At 49.8% G+C, this 23,031-nt stretch overlaps 1 protein-coding gene across 1 annotated transcript; it reads left to right on the top strand.

The window, feature by feature from the left end:
- The first annotated feature begins 1,106 nt into the window (after nt 1–1,106).
- LOC144597786 (lecithin retinol acyltransferase-like) lies at nt 1,107–22,603 on the top strand. The gene is made up of 2 exons (XM_078407380.1): nt 1,107–1,641; nt 21,250–22,603. Exons 1-2 carry the CDS (start codon nt 1,141–1,143, stop codon nt 21,400–21,402), a joined length of 654 nt encoding a protein of 217 aa, XP_078263506.1. The 5' UTR covers nt 1,107–1,140; the 3' UTR covers nt 21,403–22,603.
- The last annotated feature ends 428 nt before the right edge of the window (nt 22,604–23,031 follow it).

The raw sequence follows: 23,031 nt of genomic DNA, 5'->3' as shown, positions 1-23,031 counted from the left end.
CTGGGTGCTGGGCGCTGGGTGCAAGGGGCTGGGCGCTGGGTGCTGTGTGCAGGGGGCTGGGCGCTGGGTGCTGGGTGCTGGGCGCTGTGTGCTGGGTGCTGGGTGCTGGGTGCTGTGTGCTGGGCGCTGGGTGCAGGGGGCTGGGTGCTGGGTGCAGGGGGCTGGGTGCTGGATGCAGGGTGCAGGGTGCTGGGCGCTGGGTGCATGGGGCCGGACGCTGGGTGCCCGTGACTGGGTCCATGCCTGTGATGGGGGCTGTCTCTGTCTGTGAGTCCAGCTGTTTGAGTTGCGGGCGTGTACCAGTGCTGTGGGCGTGTACCAGTGCTGTAGGGCCATCATTGCATGGGCTGGGTGCTGGGTGCTGGGCGCTGGGTGCAGGGGGCTGGGTGCAGGGGGCTGGGCGCTGGGTGCTGGGTGCAGGGGGCTGGGTGCAGGGGGCTGGGCGCTGGGTGCTGGGTGCCCGTGACTGGGTGCCCGGGACTCGGTCCCTGACTACAATGGGGGCTGTCTCTGGTAGTGACCACAGCTGTTGTAGTTGCGGGCGTGTACCAGTGCTGCGGGGCCATCATTGCATGGGCTGGGTACTGGGTGCTGGGCGCTGGGCGCTGGGCGCTTGGTGCTGGGCGCTGGGCGCTGTGTGCTGGGGGTACTGGGTGCTGGGCGCTGGGCGCTGTGTGCTGGGGGTGCTGGGTGTTAGGTGCCCGTGACTGGGTCCATGCCTGTGATGGGGGCTGTCTCTGTCTGTGAGCCCAGCTGTTTGAGTTGCGGGCGTGTACCAGTGCTGTGGGGCCATCATTGCATGGGCGGCCAGTGGGCGTGGGGCCATTGCATGGGCTGGGCAGTGGGCGTGGTGCCATTGCATGGGCTGGGCAATGGGCGTGGGGCCATTGCATGGGCGGCCAGTGGGCGTGGGGCCGTTGCATGGGCGGCCAGTGGGCGTGGGGCCATTGCATGGGCGGCCAGTGGGCGTGATAGTGTTGCGGGTCCCAGGCTATGAATTGTCCGGCGGCGCAACGCTGCCGCTGATGGGAGTGGGGGTCGCGGCTTTGCCAGGACGGCCGGAGCCCGGGGGGAAGGTGGTGGGGACACACACACACACACACACACACACACACACACACACACACACACACACCGTGAATGGCGAGCAGCAAGCTACAGTTACCGGCCACCACAGGCGGGATGGCCACAGAGACGGACCGCAACGCTAACTACTGCGAGACGTGGTGGCTGAAGAGGGGGGACCTGCTGGAGGTGCCGCGGACGCTGTTTACCCACTACGGCATCTACCTGGGCGCCGGGCGGGTCGCTCACCTGATGCCAGACATCCTGCCCCTGTTCACCGTGGACAGCAAGCTGATCGGCAACGCGGTGACAAACCAGCGCCTGGTCCTGGGGGTGGTCTCCAGGAACGCCAGCATCAGGGTGGACACGGTGGACGACTTCGCCTACGGAGCCTGCATCCTCGCCAACCACATGGACAAGCTGGTGGGCAAGAAGCCGCCACTGCCCAACGAAGAGGTGGCCGGGAGAGCCGAGATACTGGTGGGGAACACGGAGTACAGCCTGCTGTGGAATAACTGTGAGCATTTTGTGACCCACTGCCGGTACGGAACAGCAACCAGCATCCAGACCGACAAGGTAACATCTCCCCCCAACATCTCGGGGGCTTTGCTTTTTGTTTTCAACGCTCCTGTTATCTTAATATTTCTAAATTCCGGCAAAACAGTTGATCACAAATCTGACCAGTCTGAAGAAGGCTCTCCACCCGAAACGTCGCCCATTCCTTCTCTCCAAACATATAGTATAAGAAGTTAACTACAAATCGAAGGTTTTTATTCACAAAATGCTGGAGTAACTCAGCAGGTCAGGCAGCATCTCAGGAGAGAAGGAATGGGTGACGTTTCGGGTCGAGACCCTTCTCTTTCTCCAAACATGCTGCCTGACCCGCTGAGTTACTCCAGCACTCTGTGTCCATGTTCTCCAGAGATGCTGCCTGACCCGCTGAGTTACTCCAGCACTCTGTGTCCATGTTCTCCAGAGATGCTGCCTGACCCGCTGAGTTACTCCAGCACTCTGTGTCTACCTTCGGTGTAAGCCAGCTTCTGCAGTTCCTTCCTGCACGTCTGATTCTATCATATTTATTCCAGCAAAGGTCAGTTTTAAAAAAAAATCCACAATCCCGATGACTTAGATTGGTGATCGCAGTAAGAGTAAGACTTTCTACCCAATGCAAATGAAAATTATAATTTAATTCTCCGTACAACAGACCGAGGCTCGTACTTGTAAATTCTATTACAATAGACAATAGGTGCAGGAGGAGGCCATTCGGCCCTTCGAGCCAGCACCGCCATTCAATGTGATCATGGCTGATCATTCTCAATCAGTACCCCGTTCCTGCCTTCTCCCCATACCCCCTGACTCCGCTATCCTTAAGAGCTCTATCTAGCTCTCTCTTGAATGCATTCAGAGAATTGGCCTCCACTGCCCTCGGAGGCAGAGAATTCCACAGATTCACAACTCTCTGACTGAAAACGTTTTTCCTCATCTCAGTTCTAAATGGCCTACCCCTTATTCTTAAACTGTGGCCCCTGGTTCTGGACTCCCCCAACATTGGGAACATGTTTCCTGCCTCTAACGTGTCCAATCCCTTAATAATTTTACACGTTTCGATAAGAACTCCTCTCATCCTTCTAAATTCCAGTGTATACAAGCCTAGTCGCTCCAGTCTTTCAACATATGACAGTCCCGCCTTTCCGGGAATTAACCTAGTAAACCTACCCTCAATAGCAAGAATATTGGTGTTGGTGTTGTCAAAGGTTGGTTTGAGTTTGAAGTAGAGCGCACTTTTAAAATGGCTTCTGGAAGAGTTTACGGTGCTTGGCCCACAAGTCTCGAATGGCCCGCGTTTGTTGTCAATACTGTCTCTCAATTTGGTTGGCGAAGTCAACAGAAATTTCAGTATTGACATCAAACGCGGGCCATTCGAGACTGTGGGGCAAGCACAGTAAACTCGCTTTGTCTGAGGGCAGAACTTCCCCGAATGATGAATTCTGTTGTTTCTGGCGTTAACGTTGTACACAAAGCGACGGTTGTCGTACCCAACTCCACAACAAGGCTACACATTCTATCTAGCATTGGTTCCCTCTTTTGCACCCTGTCAAACCCACATCCGTTTTTCTTCAAATGAGAAGGAACGACAAAACGTGCATTAAAATTAAAATCAATCTGTTTCTGTTTGTAACTTGGTTATTTTTACTACATTTTCCTAGCTCCCATCACGTCCCGAACACTTGCTGTTCATGCCTATTGAAAGACTCAATGTTTATCCCGGCCTGTGACCAAGTTCATTAGTACTGTTTTTGCAACCCGCATATGTCCTGCACGTCCGAATCACACCATAGACAATAGACAATATTGTCTATCGGCCCTTCGAGCCAGCACCGCCATTCAATGTGATCATGGCTGATCATTCTCAATCAGTAACCCGTTCCTGCCTTCTCCCCATACCCCCTGACTCCGCTATCCTTAAGAGCTCTATCTAGCTCTCTCTTGAATGCATTCAGAGAATTGGCCTCCACTGCCTTCTGAGGCAGAGAATTCCACAGATTAACAACTCTCTGACTAAAAAAGTTTTTCCTCATCTCCGTTCTAAATGGCCCACCCCTTATTCTTAAACTGTGGCCCCTGGTTCTGGATCACACGATGCAGCTCCTAAACGTTGCTCCAAGCGCCTGAACAATTAGCTCGGAATATTGTTCCTTCCGAACACCTTGAGCTGCTGCCGCTACTAACATCTCTAAAAGTCAAGTCAAGTCAAGTCAAATTTATTTGTCACATACACATACTCGATGTGCAGTGAAATGAAAGTGGCAATGCCTGCGGATTGTGCACAAAAAGAATTGCAGTTACAGCATATAAATAAAGTTAATAAGTTACTAAACATAGCACAAAAAGTGTCGACAAAAATGTAGTCTCTGAGGTTATAAAAGTTGACAGTCCTGATGGCCTGTGGGAAGAAGCTCCGTCTCATCCTCTCCGTTTTCACAGCGTGACAGCGGAGGCGTTTGCCTGATCGTAGCACCTGGAACAGTCCGTTACTGGGGTGGCAGGGGTCCCTCATGATCTTGCTTGCTCTGGATCTGCACCTCCTGAAGTATAGGTCCTGCAGGGGGACGAGTGTAGTTCCCATGGTGCGTTCTGCCGAACGCACTACTCTCTGCAGGGCCATCCTGTCCTGGGCAGAGCTGTTCCCAAACCAGACTGTAATGTTGCCGGACAGGATGCTCTCTACAGCCCCAGAGTAGAAGCAATGAAGGATCCTCAGCGACACTCTGAATTTCCTCAGTTGTCTAAGGTGGTAAAGGCGCTGCTTAGCCTTACCCACCAGTGCGGCAATGTGCGTTGTCCACGTCAGATCCTCTGCGATGCGGACTCCCAAGTATTTGAAACTGCTCACCCTATCCACAATAGACCCATTTATCTCCAGTGGCGTGTACGTCCTTGGATGTTTAGCCCTTCTGAAGTCCACAATCAGCTCCTTTGTTTTAGTGACATTCAAGAGGAGGCTATTGTCCTGACACCAGAGTGCCAGATCAGCCACCTCCTCCCTGTAGGCCTTCTCATCGTTGTCAGAGATCCGGCCCACCACCACAGTGTCATCAGCAAACTTGATGATGGAGTTTGAGCTGAACCTGGCCCCACAGTCATGTGTGTACAGGGAGTACAGTAGGGGGCTAAGGACGCAGCCCTGGGGGGATCCTATGTTCAGGGTGAGGGAGCTAGATGTGTGTTTCCCCATCCTGACCACTTGGGGCCTGGCAGTGAGAAAGTCCAGGACCCAGGCACACAGAGGGGTGCTAAGCCCCAGTTCCAGCAGCTTCTCAACCAGTCTGCTGGGGACTATTGTGTTGAATGCTGAACTAAAGTCAATGAACAGCATCCTCACATAGCCCCCCTGGCTGTCCAGATGAGAGAGAGCGGTGTGTAGAACCTGGGAGACCGCATCATCCGTGGACCTGTTCGGACGGTATGCGAACTGTAGTGGGTCCATGTTGCGAGGAAGGAGGGCGCAGATGTGCTTCTTGACTAGCCTCTTAAAGCATTTCATGACAACCGAGGTGAGGGCCACCGGTCGGTAGTCATTTAAACACGCTGGAGAGGCATTCTTTGGCACCGGTACAATGATGGATCATTAGATTGCGCACCATTAGATTGCGCACCTCAACAGCCTGAACATTTCCGGCATCTCTGCTTTATTTTAAATGTGATTCCACCATCTGTAGTTTCATTTGGACCCGTGGTTTTCCAGTTATATTCACTCACCTGGTCTGTGTATCTTTTGTACCTCTTGCCCTCCTCCACTGTTGTACCTCTTGCCCCCCTCCTCCACTGTTGTCTCTCTTGCCCCCTCCACTGTTGTACCACTTGCCCCCCTCCACTGTTGTACCACTTGCCCCCCTCCACTGTTGTATCTCTTGCCCCCCTCCTCCACTGTTGTACCTCTTGCCCTCCTCCACTGTTGTACCTCTTGCCCTCCTCCACTGTTGTACCACTTGCCCCCCTCCACTGTTGTACCACTTGCCCCCCTCCACTGTCGTACCTCTTGCCCTCCTCCACTGTTGTACCACTTGCCCCCCTCCACTGTTGTCTCTCTTGCCCCCTCCACTGTCGTACCTCTTGCCCTCCTCCACTGTTGTCTCTCTTGCCCCCTCCACTGTTGTACCACTTGCCCCCCTCCACTGTTGTACCACTTGCCCCCTCCACTGTTGTCTCTCTTGCCCCCCTCCACTGTTGTCTCTCTTGCCCCCCTCCACTGTTGTACCTCTTGCCCTCCTCCACTGTCGTACCTCTTGCCCTCCTCCACTGTTGTCTCTCTTGCCCTCCTCCACTGTTGTCTCTCTTGCCCCCTCCACTGTTGTACCACTTGCCCCCCTCCACTGTTGTACCACTTGCCCCCTCCACTGTTGTCTCTCTTGCCCCCCTCCACTGTTGTCTCTCTTGCCCCCTCCTCCACTGTTGTACCTCTTGCCCTCCTCCACTGTCGTACCTCTTGCCCTCCTCCACTGTTGTCCCTCTTGCCCCCTCCTCCACTGTTGTATCTCTTGCCCCCTCCTCCACTGTTGTCTCTCTTGCCCCCCTCCTCCACTGTTGTCTCTCTTGCCCCCCTCCACTGTTGTATCTCTTGCCCCCCTCCTCCACTGTTGTACCTCTTGCCCCCCTCCACTGTTGTCTCTCTTGCCCCCCTCCACTGTTGTATCTCTTGCCCCCCTCCACTGTTGTCTCTCTTGCCCCCTCCACTGTTGTACCTCTTGCCCTCCTCCACTGTTGTCTCTCTTGCCCCCTCCACTGTTGTACCTCTTGCCCCCCTCCACTGTTGTCTCTCTTGCCCCCCCTCCACTGTCGTACCTCTTGCCCCCTCCACTGTTGTCTCTCTTGCCCCCTCCTCCACTGTTGTCTCTCTTGCCCCCCTCCTCCACTGTTGTCTCTCTTGCCCCCCTCCTCCACTGTTGTACCACTTGCCCTCCTCCACTGTTGTACCTCTTGCCCTCCTCCACTGTTGTACCTCTTGCCCTCCTCCACTGTTGTCTCTCTTGCCCTCCTCCACTGTTGTCTCTCTTGCCCCCCCCCTCCACTGTTGTACCTCTTGCCCCCTCCTCCACTGTTGTACCACTTGCCCCCCTCCACTGTTGTATCTCTTGCCCCCCTCCTCCACTGTTGTCTCTCTTGCCCTCCTCCACTGTTGTACCTCTTGCCCTCCTCCACTGTCGTACCTCTTGCCCCCCTCCACTGTTGTCTCTCTTGCCCCCTCCTCCACTGTTGTACCTCTTGCCCCCTCCTCCACTGTTGTCTCTCTTGCCCCCCTCCTCCACTGTTGTACCACTTGCCCCCCTCCACTGTTGTATCTCTTGCCCCCCTCCTCCACTGTTGTCTCTCTTGCCCTCCTCCACTGTTGTACCTCTTGCCCTCCTCCACTGTTGTACCACTTGCCCTCCTCCACTGTTGTACCTCTTGCCCCCTCATCCACTGTTGTACCACTTGCCCCCCTCCACTGTTGTATCTCTTGCCCCCCTCCTCCACTGTTGTACCACTTGCCCTCCTCCACTGTTGTACCACTTGCCCTCCTCCACTGTTGTACCTCTTGCCCCCCCTCCACTGTTGTACCACTTGCCCTCCTCCACTGTTGTACCTCTTGCCCCCCTCCACTGTCGTACCTCTTGCCCCCTCCACTGTCGTACCTCTTGCCCCCCTCCACTGTCGTACCTCTTGCCCTCCTCCACTGTTGTACCACTTGCCCTCCTCCACTGTTGTCTCTCTTGCCCCCCTCCACTGTTGTATATCTTGCCCCCCCTCCACTGTTGTGTCTCTTGCCCCCCTCCACTGTTGTATCTCTTGCCCAACTCCACTGTTGTCTCTCTTGCCCCCCTCCACTGTTGTACCACTTGCCATCCTCCACTGTTGTACCTCTTGCCCCCCTCCACTGTTGTACCTCTTGCCCCCCTCCACTGTTGTATCTCTTGCCCCCCTCCACTGTTGTATCTCTTGCCCCCCTCCACTGTTGTACCACTTGCCCTCCTCCACTGTTGTACCACTTGCCCTCCTCCACTGTTTGGCTTTAGCGTTTTGACCTGTTGGTGTCATAGAGTCAAGGGGATTCACAGCATGGAGACGGCCCCTTCCTTGTCCATGCCGACCAAGTCAGGTTTGGAGGCTGGCCCCATTTGTCTGCATTTGGCCCGCACCCTTCTAAACCTTTCCTGTTCATATATCTCTCCAAATATGTTTTTGAAAGTCCTATCTGCTTCTATAGCTTCCTCTGCCAACTCAACCCCATGTGAGTACCCTCTGAGTGGAAGAGTTGCCCCTGAGGTCCATCTTAAATCTCTCACCTTTTATCTTAAGCCTATGCTTATAATTTAGAATCCTCTACCCCGGGAAAAAAATATGTGCGCCTTGACTTTATCCATGCCCCTCAGGATTTTGTACCTGGCTCCAGGAGTATTGGGTGAGGACATAGACTTCTTCAAAGTCTGAAGACCCGAAGCGTCACCCATTCAGTCCGAAGAAGGGTCTCGACCCGAAACGGCAAAACGTCACCCATTCCTTCTCTCCAGAGATGCTGCCTGACCCGTTGAGTTACTCCAGCATTTTGTGTCTGTCCAGGAATTTGGAAATGTGTTTGGTTGGAATGATGGCGTTGAAGCAGAGCTGCAGTCAATGTCGTCTGGCATACGTGTCCTTGTGGTCTGGCTATTCAGGGATGAGTGTGGGGTCAAGGAAATGGCAACTGCCACTGAATTGTTGATGCAGTCATTGATTTGCAGTGGATCTAGGTTGTCTGAGGAGCGAGAGTTGATTTACTAATGACCAGTCTCCCAAAGTGTGGTGGTTGTCAGAGCCATTGACCAGTGGTCTTTAAGGCACACTTGCTTGTTTATCTAAGGTATCACAGAATGCTGGAGTAACTCAGCAAGTCAGGCAGCATCTAGGAGAGAGGGAATGGGTGACGTTTCGGGTCGAGACCCTTCTTCAGACTGATGTCAGGGGGGCGGGACAAAGAAAGGATTTACTCCGGCATTTTGTGATACCTTCGATTTGCACCAGCATCTGCAGTTATTTTCCTAGACTGCTTGTTTATCTATATTTAATACATTGATGAGCCAAAACAGCATGACCACAGACAGGCGAAGTGAATAACATTGATTATCTTGTTATAATGGCACCTGTCAAGGGGTAGGATATATTAGGCAGCAAGTGAACAGTCAGTTCTTGAAGTTGATGTGTTGGATGCAGGAGAAATGGGCAGGAGTAAAGACCTGAGCGACTTTGACAAGGGCCAAATTGTTATGGCCAGACGACTGGGTCAGAGCATCTGTGAAACGGCAAGGCTGGTGGGGTGCTGCTAAAGGATCTGCTGCTAATGTTTTGATGCCAGATACCGCAGGACACCTTCAGGGGTCTTGTTGAGTCAGTGCCTCGGCGGGTCGGCGCTGTTTTGGCGGCACATTGAGGACCCACAGCATATGAGGCAGGTGGTCATAATGTTTGGGCTGATCGGTGTATGTCTTGTTGACATCCATCCTTCGCCTTCTTTTTCGTCAAGCTGGTAACCATAATCGTGGCTCCACCCTGGGACCTCAGTGCATGCTTGGTTTATTGTTCCAGGGGATTTCTTTTGGTCTCTTTTGCAGCAAGATAAGGAGGGCTAACATATACGAGCAAAGTTCAGACCTGATGAGACGCCATTTAACCATTTACATAAAAATCCGAGCACTCCTATAAATCGGTCAAATTTCCAAAGTTTCCAAATTTTATTCAAACGTTTAAACCAGTTTGATGGGCATTGTGTGAGATTGAAGCTGATATTTTCAGTAACTTTATGCTTTGCTAATTGGCAGTTTGCTTTTACCAAAGTATGTTAATTAAACCTGGAGTACTGGAATCGTTGATCCAGGCATTTGTAAACAATTAATAGGCACAAAATGCTGGAGTAACTCAGCGGGACAGGCAGCATCTCTGGAGAGAAGGAATGGGTGACGTTTCGGGTCGAGACCCTTCTTCAGTCTCGACCCAAAACATTGCCCATTCCTTCTCTCCAGAGATGCTGCCTGACCCACTGAGTTACTCCAGCTTTTTGTGTCTATCTTCGGTTTAAACCTGCATCTGCTGTTCCTTCTTACACATTTCTAAACAGTTAAAATGTTCTCTGAGTATTGAGGACTACATTTTTGTTACAATGAAATAACAGACACGGGACCCAAACGAATAATTTGAATTGTGCATCAAAACTGCAGTGCAAGTTTTATCATTGTTTTAAATAATTATCTTTAGTGCAATGTTACAGGAGAAGCAAAGTACACAGATCACAGACATTTCTTTGTAATCTATATACTAAAACTCTCATTTGTTTTGTTTGTTCCTGAACTGCCGCCAAAACGGTACACGATAGCGCGACAATTTTAGGCCCAGCTTATTCACCGTCGTCCCTTTGGTGCTAATGGAAGAAGTTTCATTGAAATCGGTGTTATATTTTTTAAGTTATTCACATTTTAAAGTTTAAATCTATCTCCTAGGGAGGGGGGAGGGAGGGAGGGAGGAGGGAGGGAGGGGGGGAGGGGAAGGGAGGGGGAGGAGGGGTGGAGGGAGGGGGGAGGGGAGGAGGGAAGGGAAAGGGGGGAGGGGGGGGGAGGGGGTGCTGCACCAATGCAGGAGAGGTTTGGGCCCAACGGGTCCACTTGGCCTAGTGCTAACTAAATGTGGAATGATTGATGCTTGAAACTAAAGAGCTTCCTTTAATGTATGCAAACAGGTTAATGACATTATGGAAATTAATGCAAAGAACATGAGGCGAGCTGCTAATCATCCGCAAATGTCACTTTTAAATTGGCACTTAGCATTTGGTGAAATGTTATCTTAATCTGAAAATACCTATCCATGAAAAGAAGTGTAAAATTCAATCGGATAAATGAAAAAATATTGATTTTTTTCATCTGTAATATTATGAAAGAAGGCCAAGCATTTCTAACTGTCCTTGAGACAGTTGTTCGCAAGGCAGCTTCTTGAACCACTGCAATACTTTGGTCAAGGTACTCCCATTGGCTTCCCCTACCCTGAGAAAACGATTATCTATCCCAAACAAATCCCATTAGTGATTTTATAAACTGCGATCAGACTCCTACATTCCACCGAGAATAAAGTTGTGCAATCCCCAATTATAACCGCAGCATTGCAATGCCCCCATGAAATTCTTCTGTGCTCTCTTATTGCTACCATATCCTTCCTGTAGTGCAGCGACCAGATCTGTGCTCGACGCTCCGAATGCACTCCAGCCAATGTTCCGTAAACCTGCAGCACGACGTCCTCATTCTTGCAGCAATTTCCTCTGCCTACGAAGGCGAGCATGACAAATGGCCTTTCTCGCTACCCAGTCCATCTGTGCCCCACTTTCACAGAGCTGTGGACTTGCACCCCAAGTATATCAGCACTCCTAAGATCCCTGCCAATTATTATGTATTTCGTAACAGAAATTTGACCGTTCACACTACTTCATTTCACACTAGTAGAGATTAAATTCCATCTGCCAATTGTCTGCCCATTTCTTCCATCTGATCCACTTAAACAATCTTCTTTGCTATGTGTCAATAATTGAGCTCGTCAATTTTTGATGCCATCTGCAAACTTACTAATCAGACTACTTAAAGTTATTTTGAAGGTAGATACATAATGCTGGCGTAACTCAGCGGGTCAGGCAGCATCTCGGGAGAGAAGGAATGGGTGACATTTCGGGTCGAGACCCTTCTTCAGTCCCTTCTCGACCCGAAACGTTACCCATTCCTTCACTGTATTAAACCATCCTGAAGTCAATCATTTCGAGTTGTCACCCATCCAAGTGCTGAATAAACAAAAACGCATCTTCGTTCCTTATCAGGCTAGGAAGTTCTCAATTATTCTCATCATCCAGTTCCTTTGCAAAATGGCCGTTCCCTGACACCTTATCTTCTCAAGGCCATGCTGCCTGGCCATGAAGTTACCTTCAGCTCTGTTCTCACCAGATGTCCATCACGTGACCATTTTCACAGTGCTTCTTTGTTCTCCTGTTCCCAGCGTTTCTAGCTAGCAGCTTGCTCCCAAAGTCTGCTGGGATACTTGACATCAAGTATCCCAACAGGGAATAATATTTTGTTCAAGGTAAAGCCAGCATTATGGACAATGATCTCTGGCTGCTCAGCCCCCCCATGTCCCATATTAGGCCCGGACGGTGCTGTAGGCCTGGACACTATAGCCTGGACACTGTAGGCCCGGACACTGTAGGCCCGGACACTGTAGGCCCGGACACTGTAGGCCCGGACACTGTAGGCCCGGACACTGTAGGCCCGGACACTGTAGGCTTGGACACTGTAGGCCCGGGCACTGTAGGCCCGGGCACTGTAGGCCCGGACACTGTAGGCCCCGGGCACTGTAGGCCCGGACACTGTAGGCCCGGGCACTGTAGGCCCGGGCACTGTAGGCCCGGACACTGTAGTCCGGGGGCCGCTGTAGTCCCGGACAATGTAGGGCCGGGCGCTGCCTAACGGAGGTTATGTGGCAACCCACCTCCCGGCCCGGGCGGCTGCCATTGGTGGAGCGGGAACACGTGACTGCTGGCTGGGTGAGGTCATGTGGGGCGCGGGGCGGTGACGTCACCCTTTGTCCCTTATTTGGGAGTGGGGAAGTTGGCAACCCTACTGCTCAGCCATACTTTGTCCTTCCTTGCTGTGCATCAGAGCTAGTTGTGGTGGCACCAATGTGGCTGCTGTTGGTTTCTTCTGCCTTCCCACTCAATGGTATCCAAATTGTTTCACCGGCTGGAGAGGGGAATAGCCACTGGAGTCTCCTCCTGTGGTGCACCGGTAGTGCCGCACAGCACTGCACCGGTAGTTCATCGGGTAGATGCACAGAGTCTCTTGCTCAGAGTAGGTGAATCAAGGACCAAAGGACATAGGTTTAATGTCAAGGGGAAAAGATTAAATAGGAATCCGAGGGGTAACATTTTCACGCAGAGGGTAGTGTGTGTATGGAACAAGCTGCCAGAGGAGGTAGCTGAGGCTGGGACTATCCCAAAGTTTAAGGAACATTTAGACAGGTACATGGATCGGACAGGTTTGGAGGGATACGGACCAAACATCCATATCCAGCAGGTGGCGCTGTCAGCGATGGCAGCCTCGCCTACAGTCTGTCTTTTTTGTTATTTGTAGTGTGTTTTAAAAGTATGTGTTAATGTTCTCTGAGTTGTTTTATGTGGGGGATGGGGGAGGGGGGTGGGGGTCGGGGGAATCTTTTTTTCAATCTCTTACCTTGCCGGAGATGCGATTGTTTTGCGGGTCGTATCTCCGGTCGCTCTGCGGCCTAACATCATGGAGCTGGCGGCCTTGCTCGGGACTGACTTTGAGCCCCACCGCGGGGCGTGGACTTACCATCGGAGCCTGCGATACCTTGCCTGGGATCGACGCTCCAACCGCGGCCTGCGGATTTCAACATCGAGGAGCTCGCAGTCTCGGGTAGAGACTGATGTCGGGAAGCTCCAAGCCGCAGGAGGTTCGACCAGCCCCGACTCGGGAGTCCAATCGCTCGGCGTGGGGGAGCTGAGATCCCCCCCCCCCCGATGCGGGAGTTTGATCGCCCCGACGTGAGGGCTCGACCTCCGGCTGCAGGAGCCAAGATCATCCCGACAACGGAAGGTTCGAGGCCCCCGACCGCGGGAGAATAAAGAAGGGAAGAGATTGAACTTTTTTTTGCCTTCCATCGCAGTGATGAATGTGGGGGAGTCACTGTGGTGGACGTTCATGTTTAACATTTATTTGTGTGTTTTGTTGCTCTTTATTGGTATGGCTGTATGTCCATCTGAATTTCACTGTACCTTAATTGGTGCATGTGACAATAAACTGACTTTGAAACCTTGAAACCTTGACAACGTGGGCAGGTGGGACTAGTGTAGCTGGGACATTGTTGGCCAGTGTGGGCAAGTTGGGCCGAAGGGCCTGTTTCCACACTGTATCACTTTGTGACTCTATGGCTCCTGCACAGGGCCACCTGGTGGTCACCCTTGCAATGACCTCCAGTCTGAAGCTCCCATTTATGATGCTTCCTGCCTCCCGTATGCTCCTCAATTAGTGCAAGTGCAGCTCCCACCGATCCAGGCGATCTAAGAGGAGTTGCAGCTGGACAAATTTCCTTTAAGCGTAGTTGTCAGGGACATTTGACTTCTTCCTGATCTCCCACATTGCACAGGAGGAGCACGCCACTCCAATGATTTCCATTACTAGTCGCTCTAACTACTGGTGTAAATAAAAAGGCCCGATCCAACCATCGCCTTATTTCTTTGCCACTCAATGATTTTACTGATGCTGAAGCCTTATTAAACCTCCTGCATGTCTGACCTCATCTTCACCATCCACAAAACCACCCACTTTAATGTAATCAAACTTATTAATCACATTCCACTTCCCCCTTTGAATTAGGGATGCCAACTATCTCACTCCCAAATACGGGACAAGGTGACGTCAACGCCCCGCGTCCTACTTGACCTCACCCAGCCAGCGGCCACGTGCTCCTGCTCCACCAATAGCGGCCGCCCGGACCGGGAGGCGGGTTGCTATGCAACCGAACACACTCGGCCCCGCTCCCCGAACACACTCTGATAGCCTACACTGTCTGGGCCCACAGTGGTCCCCAGGCCTACAGTGCCAAGGGCGGTCCCATACAGGACAAACCTATTTAACCCAAAATATGGGATGTCCCGGCTGATACGGGACAGTTGGCAACCCTACTTAGAATACAGCCTCTCTCAAAATGGCTGCTCCAATATGGCCTCTCCTGGTCTACCTATTTTCATAGTTCTTGCAGACCTTATCTCGCTGGTTCTCACTTTCTCTTTCCACCTAATAGGGTGGCACAGTGGTCGAGTTATTGCCTACTCGCACCAGAGATGGTGGCTTGATCCTGACCTTGGGTGCTGTCTGTATGGGTCAATTTATTTACACAGAGAATGATGGGTCCGAGCTAGATATAGTGTAACGACAACTTTATTGCTCTAAATCATAGTCCTAAATCTTTTGTGGGACAATGACACCGCGGTAGAGTTGCTGCCTTCCAGTGCCAGAGAACCATGTTTGATCCTGACTGCAAGTGCTGTCTGGATGGAGTTTGCACATTCTCCCTGTGACCGTGTGGGTTTTCTCCGGGTGCTCCGGTTTCCCCCCAACATTCCAAAGAGGTGGAGGTTTGTAGGTTAATTGGCTTCTGTAAATTGTCAATAGACAATAGACAATAGGTGCAGGAGGAGGCCATTCGGCCCTTCGAGCCAGCACCGCCATTCAATGTGATCATGGCTGATCATTCTCAATCAGTACCCCGTTCCTGCCTTCTCCCCATACCCCCTGACTCCGCTATCCTTAAGAGCTCTATCTAGCTCTCTCTTGAATGCATTCAGAGAATTGGCCTCCACTGCCTTCTGAGGCAGAGAATTCAACAGATTCACAACTCTCTGACTGAAAAAGATTTTCCTCATCTCCGTTCTAAATGGCCTACCCCTTATTCTTAAACTGTGGCCCCTGGTTCTGGACTCCACCAACCTAGGGAACATATTTCCTGCCTCTAACGTGTCCAACCCCTTAATAATCTTATGTTTCGATAAGATCCCCTCTCATCCTTCTAAATTCCAGTGTATACAAGTCTAGTCGCTCCAGTCTTTCAACGTACGACAGTCCTGCCATGCTGGGAATTAACCTACTAAACCTACGCTGCACGCCCTGTCCCTAGTGTGTAAGACAGGACTAGTGTACAGGTGATCATTGGTCCGTGCAGACTCGGTGGGCCGAAGGGCCTGTTTCCACACTGTATCTCTGAACTAAACTAAACTCTCAGGTCACGACTGGCGTTGCTGCTTCATGTAGGTCTTATCTTTCTCCCTCGCGCCTTCATTGATGGGCATCTGAGGATTGTTAGGTCAAGGAACTACCGCCTTAAAGAACGAAGGGTGGCACGGCGGCGCAGCGGTAGAGTTGCTGCCTTACAGCGAATGCAGCGCCGGAGACCCGGGTTCCATCCTGACTATGGGTGCTGTCTGTACGGAGTTTGTACGTTCTCCCCGTGACCTGCATGGGTTTTCTCCGAGATCTTATCGAAACATATAAGATTATTAAGGGGTTGGACATATTAGAGGCAGGAAACATGTTCCCAATGTTGGGGGAGTCCAGAACCAGGGGCCACAGTTTAAGAATAAGGGGTAGGCCATTTAGAACTGAGATGAGGAAAAACTTTTTCAGTCAGAGAGTTGTAAATCTGTGGAATTCACTGCCTCAGAAGGCAGTGGAGGCCAAGTCTCTGAATGCATTCAAGAGAGAACTAGATAGAGCTCTTAAGGATAGCGGAGTCAGGGGGTATGGGGAGAAGGCAGGAACGGGGTACTGATTGAGAATGATCAGCCATGATCACATTGAATGGTGGTGCTGGCTCGAAGGGCCGAATGGCCTACTCCTTCACCTATTGTCTATTGTCTATCTTCGGTTTCCTCACACACTCCACAAAGACGTGCAGGTTTGTAAGTTAATTGGCTTGGTAAATGTAAAAATTGTCCCTAGTGGGTGTAGGATAGTGTAAATGTGTGGGGATCGTTGGGCGGAGCGGACCCGGAGGGCCGAAAGGGCCTGTTTCTGCGCTGTATCTCTAAACTAAACTACTGTAATGATGCTCTGGGATTACTGTTTAACAACCACAACCATCTTCCTTTGTGCGATGTATAGCTCCAATCCCCAAAGTGTTCTCCATTTGATCTCAGCTTTATTAGAGATCTTTGTCCACATCAACTCTGTGCAGTTTTGGTCTCCAAATTTGAGGAAGGATATTCTTGCTATTGAGGGTGTGCAGCATAGGTTTACTAGGTTAATTCTCGGAATGGCGGGAATGTCATATATTGAAAGACTGGAGCGACTAGGCTTGTATACACTGGAATTTAGAAGGATGAGAGGAGATCTTATCAAAACGTATAAGATTATTAAGGGTTTGGACACGTTAGAGGCAGGAAACATGTTCCCAATGTTGGGGGAGTCCAGAACAAGGGGTCACAGTTTAAGAATAAGGGTTAGAACTGAGATGAGGAAAAACTTTTTCAGTCAGAGAGTTGTGAATCTGTGGAATTCTCTGCCTCAGAAGGCAGTGGAGGCCAATTCTCTGAATGCATTCAAGAGAGAGCTAGATAGAGCTCTTAAGGATAGCGGAGTCAGGGGGTATGGGGAGAAGGCAGGAACGGGGTACTGATTGAGAATGATCAGCCATGATCACATTGAATGGCGGTGCTGGCTCGAAGGGCCGAATGGCCTCCTCCTGCACCTATTGTCTATTGTCTAACTCTGGGATTAAGCTCTTAGCTCAATGCTGATACGGTCTCAAACCAAATAGCCCCCGCTAAATCAAAACTGGGTATCAGTTGTGTGGGAAGGAACTAACTGCAGATGCTCGTTTGCACCAAAGATAAACACAAAATGCTGGAGTAACTCAGCGGGACAGGCAGTGTCTCTGGAGAGAAGTCTTGGGGCCGAGACCCTTCTTCAGACGGGTATCAGTTGGTTGGTTATTGTTGCGAAATGCTGCTCGATAGAACCATTAAACCACAGCTTACATCTCTCGGCTGGTGTTTGAAAGTCGATGGATACCAAGGTACTTTGCTGTATCGGACCTGCCTTGCCATTTGTGAACAGGGCATAGCTGAGAAATTTTCCGTGTGATCGGGTGCATGCCGATATTACAAATGTACGGGAAGAGTTTGGCTTGAGATACAGCTAATCCTGAAGTGCAGGCCTTCAGTCCTATGGATGGAATGTTTTCTAATCCTCCAGCCCTTGCTACATCCAGTTGCCTCAACTATCTCAATCAAGTTAGTTTGAACCACATCAGGTCATGTGATAGGAATGTGATAGAATTGGGCCATTCGGCCCATCAAGTCTACTCCGCCATTCAATCATAGAAACATAGAAAATAGGTGCAGGAGGAGGCCATTCGGCCCTTTGAGCCAGCACCGCCACTCAATATGATCATGGCAGATCATCCAAAATTAGTACTCCGTTCCTGCTTTCTCCCTATATCCCATGACGCCATTAGCCCTAAGAGCTACATCAAGTCAAGTCAAGTTTATTTGTCACATACATATACAAGATGTGCAGTGAAATGAAAGTGGCAACACCTGCGGATTGTGCTAAACTACAAAACACAATAGGAAAAAAAATTTTGACACAAAAAATAAATTAATACAGTAAATTAAATTAGTCCCTGGTGATATGAGAATTAACAGTCCTGATGGCCTGTGGGAAGAAACTCTGTCTCATCCTCTCCGTTTTCACAGCGTGACAGCGGAGGCGTTTGCCTGACCATAGCAGCTGGAACAGTCCGTTGCTGGGGTGGTAGGGGTCCCCCATAATGTTGCTGGCTCTAGATATGCACCTCCTGATGTACAGGTCCTGCAGGGGGGTGAGTGTAGTTCTAACTCTCTCTTGAATACAACTGGTAATACGTTCTGCTTTTGTTATGCCCTCTTTTGTTGCACCTGCAAATGTGGGCTGCAGTTAGAGTTAACTCATTGAAAAACATAGCAATGACAAATGGCATGAATTTGGAGGCCACTGGACTATTCCCTTGAATAGACGGCTATAGCAGTGACGAAAATGTCTTTCACCCGGGCAATGATTTTCACTGGATGCTTCAACATACTGTCATTAACATCACATATCTCTTTGAACTGTGCGTCTTTAGTTTTTATTGCTGGAGTGAAAATGAAATGAATGTGTCTTCGAACCCCTTACACCGACCCGCCCCCAGAGTAGAGTTACGTGGCTTACAGCCAATTCATTAAACGATTGACATTTATTGCCTGTAGTTCTGTAACTTTATATCATGTTATGTTTGTGTCAGTTTTCAGTCTCCGATATTTATTTCTAATTTTACAACAAGTGCTTAGATATTTTGCATTGTTGACTCCAGCTCACAAGAAGAGCAGCACAGTCGTGCAGCGGTAGAGTTGCTGCCTTACAGCGCCAGAGACCTGATTACGAGTGCCGTCTGTATGGAGATCGTACGTTCTCCCTGTGATGGCGTGGGCTTTCTCTGGGTTTCCTTTTACATTCCAAAGACGTGCAGGTTTGTAGGTTAGTTGGCTTCTGTAAATTGTCCCCAGTGCGTAGGATAGAGCTATCCAACAGGTGATCGCTTGTCAGTGTGGCCTGAAAGGCCTATTTCCATTCTGCATCTTTAAACGAAACTAAATGTTATGTTGAATAACCTCCAATTATTGTACAGCACCTCATATTTCGCTTGGGCAGCTTGCAGCCCAGCGGTATGAACATTGACTTCTCCAACTTTAGATAGTTCCTCTGTCCCTCTCTTCCCCTCCCCCTTCCCAGATCTCCCTCTATCTTCCTGTCTCCACCTATATCCTCCCTTTGTCCCGCCCCCCTGACATCAGTCTGAAGAAGGGTCTCGACCCGAAACGTCACCCATTCCTTCTCTCCTGAGATGCTGCCTGACCTGCTGAGTTACTCCAGCATTTTGTGAAATAAATACCTTCAATTATTGTTCACACATTTTGGAACAAAATCACAAGTGCTTTTTCAATGGTTTTCAGAACATTTTTTTGTAAATGTTAAGATTAAGGAATTCAGTGAGTTAAGCAGCAAATATTTCAGCCACCCAAAGCAGCGCAGTAATTAAAATTACTACTGCTCTTCGAATGAAAACGTGAAGCTTAAACAGGTACTTAGCTTTGTGTTCTTGAAGCATTCCCATGAACAAAAGCCAGACCATCACACAAACCAACCTCCCCTCAATTGACCCCATCTATACCTCGCGCTGCCTCGGCAAGGCCAGCAGCATAATCAAGGACCATTCCCCCCCCCCGGCCACTCCCTCTTCTCCCCTCTCCCATCAGCCAAAAGGTACAGAAGTGTGAAAACGCACACCTCCAGATTCAGGGACAGTTTCTTCCCAGCTGTTATCAGGCAACTGAATCATCCTACCCCAACCAGAGAGCAGTGCTGAACTACTATCTACTTCTTTGGTGACCCTCGGACTATCTTTGAATGGACTTTACCTTGCACTAAACATCATTCCCTTATCATGTATCTGCACACTGTGAATGGCTCCATTGTAATCATGTGTAGTCCCTTCGAGAGTCTGATAATAACAGGGAAGAAGCTTATTGCAGTTGCAGTAGCAATTTATAATGCTTCAGAATAGGTTGCTTTCTACACAGACATAGAACAGTACAGCACAGGAATGGGCCCTTCAGCCCACAAATTTTGTGCCAAATAGGGTTGCCAACTGTCCCGTATTAGCCTGGGCATCCCATATATTGGGCTAAATTGGTTTTACGGGACCGCCCTTGTCCTGTATTAGGCCCAGGGGTCGCTGTAGGCCCGGACACTGTAGGCCCGGGCACTGTAGGCCCGGGCACTGTAGGCCACGGGGCCGCTGTAGGCCCGGACAGTGTAGGCCCAGAGGCCCGCGCCGACGTCACCGCCCCACGCCCCACGTGACCTCACCCAGCCAGCGGCCATGCGCTCCCTCTCCACCAATGGCGGTCGCCTGGGCCAGGAGGCGGGTTGTTACGCAACCTCCATCAGGGCCTACACTGTCTTCCTGTCTCCACCTCCGGGCCTACACTGTCCAGGCCTACAGCGGCCCCCGGGCCTACAGTGTCTGGGCCTACAGTGTCTGGGCCTACAACACGCCCTGGGCCTAATACGGGACAAAGGCGGTCCCGTACGGGACAAACCAATTTAGTCCAATATACGGGATGTCCCGGCTAATACGGGACAGTTGGCAACCCTGGTTGCCACTTTCAGGGAATAGCAGACTTGGACCCCCAGCTCTCCGTGGTCATTAACATTACCGACATCTCATATCCGGATTAGGTTTAGTACGGTCCCCTCCATGATTAGACATTTTCGTAAACCAGCATCTGCATTTCCTTGGACTCTCCACAGACTGCTTTGAACAAAAGACCTGGATGGATGTTGTCGATTCCACCCCACTTAGGAATCTCTTAGTGCACAGTGATGAAAAGGAATCTCTCCTCTCAGAGGGTCACATACTTTAGGAATTTTTTAATCCCAAAGAGGTATGAAAGTGGAGCCATTAACTATATTCAAGGTGGAGATCGACAGGCAACTGAGCGAATTGAGGGGCTCAAGGGCAGAGCGGGAAAAGTGGAGTTGACGTCCGGATTGGAAGATTGGATTGGCCATTTTGAATTGCTAGCCATTTGAATTGACAGCAATCTGTCTAATCCTGCTCCTGCTGCTTATGTTCTTATCTATACTTTTTGCCTCCTCGCAATTTAGTTTAGTTTAGTTTAGAAATACAGAGCGGAAACAGGCCCTTCGGCCCACCGGGTCCGCGCTGACCAGCGATTCCCCGCAACCTAACGCTATCCTACACCCACTAGGGACAATTTTTTACATTTACCAAGTCAATTAACCTACATACCTGTACGTCTTTGGAGTGAGGGAGGGAACTGAAGATCTCGGAGAAAACCCACGCAGGTCACGGGGAGAACGTGCAAAGTCTGTACACACAGCACCCCAAGTGGGGATCGAACCCGGGTCTCCGGCGCTGCAAGCGCTGTATGGCGGCAACGCTACCGCTGCGCCATCGTGCCGCCCTAAATTTACAATGTTTACAACGTAACAATGTTTTAGTAAAATGATGATTTTTGTTTTGCAGTTTTGTGAAGCAGTGAAGACTATCATAAGAGACCAGAGGAGTATTTTTGTCACGACTGCATTGGGACTGGCTGGTATTTTTTGTCTGGGCTTTGGTCCTTCCACTACCCTCCCCACCATCCTTATACCTTTCTTCCTGTGGATGGCTGGCTGATGTGCAGGATCTCAAACGCATTGTAAATATGTGATATACCAGATTAATCATGTACAGAGTGGTTAGATATGATTTATAAATGTTCAGCATTTTCCTTAAAACTATTGCTCATTTTGTGAGATGTCGCTCCATCAAAACATAGAAACATAGAAACATAGAAAGTAGGTGCAGGAGTAGGCCATTCGGCCCTTCAAGCCTGCACCGCCATTCAATATGATCATGGCTGATCATCCAACTCAGTATCCTGTACCTGCCTTCTCTCCATACCCCCTGATCCCTTTAGCCACAAGGGCCTCATCTAACTCCCTCTTAAATATAGCCAATGAACTGGCCTCAACTACCTTCTGTGGCAGAGAATTCCACAGATTCACCACTCTCTGTGTGAAAAAAAACTTTCTCATCTCAGTCCTAAAAGACTTCCCCCTTATCCTTAAACTGTGACCCCTTGTTCTGGACTTCCCCAACATCGGGAACAATCTTCCTGCATCTAGCCTCTCCAACCCCTTAAGAATTTTGTAAGTTTCTATAAGATCCCCCCTCAATCTTCTAAATTCCAGTGAGTACAAGCCGAGTCTATCCAGTCTTTCTTCATATGAAAGTCCTGCCATCCCAGGAATCAATCTGGTGAACCTTCTCTGTACTCCCTCTATGGCAAGAATGTCTTTCCTCAGATTAGGAGACCAAAACTGTACGCAATACTCCAGGTGTGGTCTCACTAATGCCCTGTACAACTGCAGTAGAACCTCCCTGCCCCTATACTCAAATCCTTTTGCTATGAACATAGAATAATGTTTTATGGAAGTCGCAAGAAGGGTCTCGACCCGAAACGTCACCCATTCCTTCTCTCCTGAGATGCTGCCTGACCCGCTGAGTTACTCCAGCATTTTGTGATACCCTAGAATAATTTTTTATTTGGCTTACTATGTAAGCCCGTGTGATCTTTTAATGGAAATCCTTATTCCAGAATCTTTTTTTTATAACTGTGATTTTATTCTTCGTTCCTCATAACAATAGTACTATGTTATTACGTTTGAAATGTTGAATTAACAAAAGTAAATTTACGCTTTGGTGCTTCACTGTATTCTTTTTACTTTTGTATGTTAACCACTCACAATAGGATTGTACAAATGATCACAGAATATTAATATTTTTGGATTAAAAAAAAGTTAGCACTAAATACTGTGGTGAGTTTTAACATGAGTCTGCAGATTAAGAAATAAAACATATTCCTTTTCTAAATGATTGCATTTTTAGTTTTCATTTGTCCGCACGCGTTCACATGCAAGCACATAACACCCTTCAAATTTTGTGTCTTATCTAAAGAATCTTAACGTGAATGTTTGGAGTATATTTCGATGGTGGAGCGGACTCTTATAGCCTACTCATGCTCCTCGTTCTTGCTTTCTTTTTCCCCCCCCAACCACAATGAGCAATGAGCAATACTCTTGGCTTTTACTCGCTGGAATTTAGAAGATTGAGAGGGGATCTTATAGAAACTGACAAAATTCTTAAGGGGTTGGACAGGCTAGATGCAGGAAGATTGTTCCCGATGTTGGGGAAGTCCAGAACAAGGGGTCACAGTTTAAGGATAAGGGGGAAGTCTTTTAGGACCGAGATGAGAAAGTTTTT

Source organism: Rhinoraja longicauda, chromosome 1, assembly GCF_053455715.1.
Source record: "Rhinoraja longicauda isolate Sanriku21f chromosome 1, sRhiLon1.1, whole genome shotgun sequence".
In the NCBI taxonomy this organism is placed as follows: domain Eukaryota; kingdom Metazoa; phylum Chordata; class Chondrichthyes; order Rajiformes; family Arhynchobatidae; genus Rhinoraja; species Rhinoraja longicauda.
This window is presented reverse-complemented; position numbering and strand designations above follow the sequence as displayed.

Coding starts and splice junctions, on each gene's coding strand:
- LOC144597786 (XM_078407380.1), top strand. CDS start 1,141: ATGGCGAGCAGCAAGCTACAGTTACCGGCCACCACAGGCGGGATGGCC. Junction 1,642..21,249: donor CCAGCATCCAGACCGACAAG/GTAACATCTCCC, acceptor TTTGTTTTGCAG/TTTTGTGAAGCAGTGAAGAC.